The sequence below is a fragment of the Physeter macrocephalus genome, chromosome 15, assembly GCF_002837175.3.
Source record: "Physeter macrocephalus isolate SW-GA chromosome 15, ASM283717v5, whole genome shotgun sequence".
Taxonomy (NCBI): Eukaryota; Metazoa; Chordata; class Mammalia; order Artiodactyla; family Physeteridae; genus Physeter; species Physeter macrocephalus.
The window spans coordinates 36,406,754-36,414,523 of NC_041228.1; the positions used below are offsets into that span (position 1 = coordinate 36,406,754).

The window sequence follows — 7,770 nt, forward strand, 5'->3', positions numbered from 1 at the left end:
CAAAATAGACGTTAAAATAAAGATTATTACAAGAGACAGAGAAGGACACTACATAATGATCAAGGGATCAATCCAAGAAGAAGATATAACAATGGTAAATATTTATGCACCCAACATAGGAGCACTTCCATACAGAAGGCAAATGTTAACAGCCATAAAAGGGGAAATCAACAGTAACACAATCATAGTAGGGGACTTTTACACCCCATGTTCAGCAATGGACAGATCATCCAAAATGAAAATAAATAAGGAAACACAAGCTTTAAATGATACGTTAAACAAGATGGACTTAATTGATATTTATAGGACATTCCATCCAAAAACAACAGAATACACATTTTTCTCAAGTGCTCTTTTATCCATTATCCAGGATAGATCATATCTTGCGTCACAAATCAAGCCTCGGTAAATTTAAGAAATTTGAAATCATATCAAGTATCTTTTCGGACCACAACGCTATGAGACTAGATATCAATTACAGGAAAAGATCTGTAAAAAATACAAACACATGGAGGCTAAACAATATACTACTTCATAACCAAGAGATCACTGAAGAAATCGAAGAGGAAATCAAAAAATACCTAGAAACAAATGACAATGAAAACATGACGACCCCAAACCTATGGGATGCAGCAAAAGCAGTTCTAAGAGGGAAGTTTATAGCAATACAATCCTACCTTAAGAAGCAGGGAACATCTCAAAAAAACAACCTAACCTTGCACTTACAGCAATCGTAGCTAATGTTTTTCACTATGTGGGTCTTCCTGCTTCTGCCTCCAAACTAACTTACTTTATTGGCAAGTGTATTTGTTTTTTAGCCCACTGTTATTGGCAAATTATGCATTCTTTCCCCACTTTTTCATAATGCACATTCTTTTGATGTTACAAACTTTATTATTGTGTTATTATAGGTGGAGCTGGTGGAGGAAACTCGACAGCTAGATTCCATGTACTTCAGAAAGCTACAGGCTTTGCATAAGGAGACAGTTTCCAAGAAAGCTGAGGTAAGAAACTCTCTACTTAGAAAAACAAAGATTTTAGCCTAGAAAAGATTATCACTGCATGTATTGGCGGGGAGCGGGGTGGAGCAGGGATCATATATTGAGGAAATCATGTATTGATAAAGTAAGGGTCAGGCAGTTTCATTTTCTGCTGCTTCTTTGCCCAACATGCTGCATTTGACAGGTATCACATTTTTTTGACACATTTAACAACAAAGCCAGAAAAATAAAGCAGATGAAGTAGCATAGGGAGCCAAGATACACGTTTGCCTTAGCTAAGAGCCTTCAGGCCACAGTGTATTCCTTTGACTGTTACTGGTTATTTTCTGTATGGCAGCAGCGCTATTTGTTGTCAAGTCACAAAAGAACTAAATTGAGTTTTCCAAACAGAAAAGGAAGTGTTGTGTGACAGCAATAAGCAAAATAATAAAGAAAAAATATGGAAAGGCTTTAACAGAGTCAATAAAAAGATCATAGGAATGACTAGAATATTAAAGTGTTATTTTGATTTATAAATTTGTGATTGGCTAAGTAAACCATGATAGATCCATAAGGCCATAAGATTAAATGTGTGTATCTATATAGAAATGACAGTTTAGATTCATATTTACTGACATGGAAAATACCTCCGACATATTATTATATAAAAATGTGGGGAACAAAAACATTGGTATCAGGTAGTCCTATTCACCTAAAATTATACATGCATTCCTAGGTGTACACATATATGCAAAGAGGGCTATCTGGAAAAATGTTCATCAAAATATTAAAAATAGCTCTGAGTGGTAAGGTTTCAGGTGATTTTTAAATTTTCTACTTTGTAGCTATCTGAAATCTTTATCTTTTGCAATAAAGTTTTACACAAACAGTAAAGCTATTTTTTAAATGTAACTTTCTTGTTATTGCCTTATAAACACAGAAATTCTTTATTTGAAATTCTATTAATATCTGGAAAGGATACATAAAAATTCATAAAGTTGTATCTTTAAATTTTTTTTTAATTTATAATACTATTCATAATATTATACCTATCAAAAATTGATATTTGGGGCTTCCCTGGTGGCACAGTGGTTGAGAGTCCGCCTGCCGATGCAGGGGACACGGGTTCGTGCCCAGGCCTGGGAAGATCCCACATGCTGCGGAGCGGCTGGGCCCGTGAGCCATGGCCGCTGAGCCTGCACGTCCGGAGCCTGTGCTCCGCAACGGGAAAGGCCACAACAGTGAGAGGCCCGCGTACCACAAAAAAAAAAAAAAATTTGATTTTTAAAATATAGGTAGTTTATCTCATGGTCTGATGCTTTTCAAAAACAAATAGGGAGGTGAATTAATTATATAGGGAGTTAACATAGGAAGGATTTCTGAAGAATAAGCCTCTCTAGCTCTTTGCCCTGAAGGACTTGTAAACTGTTCACAAAACATCAGAGGTATTAAAAATACCTAACAATTAACTGTTATATGAAGGAGATTACATCTAAAGTATCTTGTACTACTCTATAACATAAAAAACTTTTATAGACAAACTGATGTTTTATGTTCATGATATATCGTTAAGAAAAAGAACCAAGTTACAAAACCATACATAGTTGTATAGTCCTATTTCCATTTGTAATAAACTACATGTGTGTACAAAAAAGACTAAAAGGATACACATAAAAATGTTTGTGGTGGTTATCTCTGAGTGGTACTATGCTTTTTGTTTTCTTTTTATTACAAAAGACATATTACTTCTGTACCAACAAAAATAATAAAATTAATATTTTATAAGCAAGTGTATAGTAAATATTTACTAATGTTCCTGAAAAGAAGGGAATGGAATGGAAAGGAACAGAACAGAATTTGATGTGAGTTAGAACCAGATTCTAGATTCTTTACCCAGTTCTCCCATTGGACTGATAAATGCCATTGGCCTAATATTAATTTTTATTTCAGTTTCTCTTTAAATTTGGAAAATAATTTGTTGTATTTAAGAGATTTTTATGAAAAGTATTATTTCACTAGGACACTACTTGTGAAATTGGATCTGGTATTTCACCACTTCCTCATGTCTCTAAACAAACAGAATACTGGAATAATGTTCCTGCAGAATATAGGCATTTTAATTTTAATGATCTGCTTAACAACAAACTGGAGTTTGAACATTTCCATCAGTTTCTTGAGGCTCATTCTTCAAGGTAAGGAACATAACCATTTTAAAATTTATTTCTCTCAAAATATTTTTCTAAACTGTTATTTCTTTAAGATACTTGTTTTGATTCATCATATGATAAAAATGGTTTGGTGCTAGATTTTACCCATTTCGGTAAAAGTTAATGAAACCTGTGTGGATAACTTTTTGTTGGGAATTGCATTTTGATAATAGCAGCCTCCAAAATGTTATTTTAAGTGGTCAAACAATATTTGTTGATACTTTTACCATTGGCTAAATTAGAACACCAGTATGTTTTATTTTTGCCTATCCTGATATTTCTTTCTTTTTCATTTTTCTAAACAGGTGCTCTAATGACTCTTTCTGAGAAGTTTCTCTTTGATATTTCACTAAGCTATTGAAATTACTGTACTGTTTTGTGATTTTCTTTAGTTAATACATAAATGAAACATTATAGTTTTGCATAGAATCTTGGTACCTTATGACACATTTATCTAATATAAACTGAAGTATTAATCATATTTTTTCCAATAATTTTCTCCCAAGTTAACAAAAACTGGTTAGACCTGGGAGCCAAATTTCACGTATACAGTTCCCCTTTGTGATGATAATTATTCTAAATTTGGCAGGTTGCCAAATAGACATGTAATAGGTGGAAATTTTTCCATATTTGAAATTGATAATACTAGTTCATCATTAATGGAAGAACTCTGAGACCCTACCAGTATGGTGGTAGATTCTTCTCTGATCCCAGCACTCCTTGTATTCATTCATATATTTAGCCAGGATAAGACAATATTAATAATAATATTAATAATATTGTACTCATTAATTCCATGGTCTAATCGGTTGTGCTAACTACTCAATATAGCACTTTCTAAATTCTGTCAAAACAACAACTTGTTTGGTGTTTAATAGAATTGAAAGAAATAAATAAGAAGGGCTGTACTTTTTCATTTTAGCATGGACCTCATGTGCTGGACAGACATTGAACAGTTCCGAAGAATAACTTACAGAGATCGAAAGCAAAGGGAGGCAAAATCTATGTACATTAAAAACAAGTACCTTAATAAAAAATATTTCTTTGGACCCAACAGTCCAGCTTCTCTATATCAACAGGACCAGGTATCAACATGGAGACATATTTTCTACATTTAAGTATGAAAACTAGTAATTTATTTCTTTTGGCCAACAATCTGAACGTCTTCTTTTTTCTTTTGCTTTTATGACTCATATGTTAGACACTTTTGATATCTTTTTTTTTTTTTTTTCTGCGGTACGTGGGCGTCTCACTGCTGTGGCCTCTCCCGTCACAGAGCACAGGCTCCGGACGCGCAAGCCCAGTGGCCATGGCTCACGGGCCCACCCGCTCCGCGGCACGTGGGATCCTCCCGGACCGGGGCATGAACCCGTGTCCCCCGCATTGGCAGGTGGACTCTCAACCACTGCGCCACCAGGGAAGCCTGATACCTTTTTTTTTAACTGTTCATAATTGTCTACAAATGTCTTTTTTAAAATAAAGGCTGCCTTCCTTTATTTACTTATTTTTATCCATAATTTTAAAAATTTATTTATTTGGCTGCACCAGGTCTCAGTTGCAGCATGTGGGATCTTTAGTTGAGCCATGAGAACTCTTAGTTGCAGCATGTGGGCTGTAGTTCCCTGACCAGGGGTCGAACCCTGGCCCCCTACATTGGGAACGTGGAGTCTTAACCACTGGACCACCAGGGAAGTCCCTCTACAGATGCCTTAAAATTCACTCAAGTATGATATATTATTAAAACTGTGTTATTTTTAAAGTAATCTATGGAATAAAGATAACTTTCATTCATCCACTCACCCATTCATTCAGCAAATCTGGGTGCCTGTGATACGCTAGACGCTGTTCTAGGTGCTCAGGATAAGTGGTAAACAAGGAGGACGTAGTCCTTGCACCTTTCAAAAGCAGAAAAACAGACATTATCAGTCATTAAGCCCCATCTCTACCTCTTTTCTGTTCTTCTCTTACCTGAAATTACTCCAGACATAACTGATTTTTGAAAAATCCTGTTTGCCATTGTACTGTCTCCCAAAACAATTTTTATTGACCAGGAACATAGATTTTCCATTTTGTTGAGCCAAAATCATATGGCTTTAATCACAACTTATTAATAACTAGACAGTGTCATTATTTACAGCAAAAATGTCAGATTGGGATTTAGCAGTGGTTTTGAGTGTTCATGTAATTGATCACATGAGATATGGCTCAATCTTAATGCCTTTGAAATATAAAATTAAGTGTTATAATTTATTTAACCTGAAGTTTGCTAATACTAGAAGTTTGCTAGATCAAATGAGTAGCATTTGATTTCTTTATTTTTGTAGTTTAAAAGGATGCGTACCCTGATGGCATACATCTGTAAAATACAAATCTCAGATTAATTCAGTAAATTAAAGAAAAATTCAGAGCTATTCACAAGTAGGGCATGCCAAATTAAAAATCTAGATCTTTGGGGGGAAAATAAACAAAAGTCCTTGGGAGTAAGAGGGAGGAGAAATTCTAGAATTAAGCAACCTTAACAAAAATGTCTTGCCATTAGTTCCCTGAGATACAAATCTGGGATGTATTAGCAAAAGTGGCTGGGAGTATCTCAATAAGCATAAGTATGAAATAAACACATGGGAAGCATTTGTTTTCTATTTGGCTTGTGCTACATTGTGTGAGGTTTCATGGTATCTGATGCTACTGTGTGAACCTTCCATAGTAAAACTTGCTAAGAATTAAAAATTCAGTGGAAAAAGTCACCCATTGCTGTCATAGCAAATGCTTGTGCTTACTACAGAGGAGTTTTCCAAATGACCCTTCTTCCTCATCTTTGTCTTTACTTTTATTTGTATTTACCTATTTTAAGGATTTCTGCATCGCCTTATGTTTTATACAGACCATGCTAGTTCTAATCCTAGTTGTGTGGCCAATTTGCAGTTTGATTAGCAAAGTAGTCTTTTCTCTTATTCTCTTTTCTTCTTATTTTTATACAGAAACCGTATTATTGTTAATATTGTTTGATTAATATTATTAAAGGATGACTAAGAGAGTTTCTCTTTTTTATATAAACCAATATTATTATTAGGATTAAGTTAATCTTATTAATCAAAGGAGAGCTAAGACTCCAATGAGGAGTCCAATTTTTTTCTGTGTACAAAAAAACTCACCAATTTTGAGTGGTATATACACAGAAACAGGATGATTTATAGTAGGAATTGGCCATTAGTATTGTTTTTTAATTAATTTTTTTGGCCATTAGTATCGTGGAAGCCAGTAATTATAGAGAAGGAAGATTTTGGCCACAGAGAAATTGTCTTATAAAAGGGCTACCTGTGCAAGTCAGAGACTATTGTCTGTATAACCTGGCCTTTTTCTACTTCCTGCTATCTCTGTTTTCTTCTTTGAAGTTGTTGGAACAGCCCTACATTGCTACCACCACCATCATTCCACCATCTCCAACCCAATGTTTATTGGTAATATGCATATTTATAATGTCTGAGTCAAGGTTGTCTCTTAACTAATTAATGCCTATTTTTGTCAGACACAAAAGAAAATGCCTTCTCAAACAAGTCCATTTGAGTAGAATCAGATTCATAGAATATTAGACCTAGAAGAGAACTTAGAAACTAAAAGTCTAATGCCCTTATTTTACAGTTGAAGAAACTGAAGCCATGGAGAAAAAAATGACATTGCATTTGTCACACAGGATAGAAATCCCTGTGTTCTTTGACATATATTACCATAAGCAAAATCATACATCTAAAACAACCATCACATAAACCACAATTCTCTGTTTGATGTTAGGGGAGTTATCTGTCTTTACTATACACAGTAAAGCCAGGAGCTGTTTTACAGAAAATGAAAATTCTGGCACCTATCAGGTGCTCAGCAAATAGTCTTGGGGTGAATGAATAAATTAATGACTATTAGTATTTCTTTACCTAAACAGAAGTTTGTTGTTTCTGTTTCATTTTTATTTTCTTAGATAATGCATTTAAGTGGTGGCTGGGGAAAGATTCTCCATGAGCAGCTTGATGCAGCTGTTCTAATTGAAATTCAGAAGCATGTCCTAAATAGGCTAGAAAATGTGTGGTTGCCATTGTTTCTTGCAAGTGAACAGTTTGCAGCACGTCAAAAGATAAAGGTATGTAAATTAGTATAATCTTGGGATAGCAACTGACAGCACCTCTCAAAGCCTCAAATGTGAAAGCCTATTGACTCAGCCATTGTACTTCTATGGCATAGTGGTTAAGAGCAGGAAGTCCGATTTCTCAAGTTTTAATCTCAACACTGCCACATATTAATTGTACAACAAGTTTTATAATCTTAGTTTTCTCATTTGGAAAAGAAATGGAGTTAGTAAGAGTAATAGCTTCATAAGATTGTTATGAAGAGGACACGAAATGATATATGTGTAGTTTCTTAGCGTGGTGCCTGGTACACAGCAAACACTCACATACTGTCTATTAATATAGTTATTATTTGTTACATAATTATTATTGAGTCTTTTTTTTTACATCTTTATTGTAGTATAATTGCTTTACAATGGTGTGTTAGTTTCTGCTTTACAACAAAGTGAATCAGTTATACATATAATT

The 7,770-nt window shown here is 34.4% G+C and overlaps 1 protein-coding gene across 1 annotated transcript in view; it reads left to right on the forward strand.

The window, feature by feature from the left end:
* RGS22 (regulator of G protein signaling 22) overlaps positions 1-7,770 on the forward strand; it is a 174,359-nt gene that overhangs the window by 113,065 nt on the left and 53,524 nt on the right. Inside the window, exons 16-19 of the mRNA XM_024115883.1 lie at positions 912-1,004; positions 3,000-3,172; positions 4,110-4,272; positions 7,158-7,316. Of these exons, the coding sequence (XP_023971651.1) occupies positions 912-1,004; positions 3,000-3,172; positions 4,110-4,272; positions 7,158-7,316 (588 nt within the window). The remainder of the gene's footprint in view (positions 1-911; positions 1,005-2,999; positions 3,173-4,109; positions 4,273-7,157; positions 7,317-7,770) is intronic.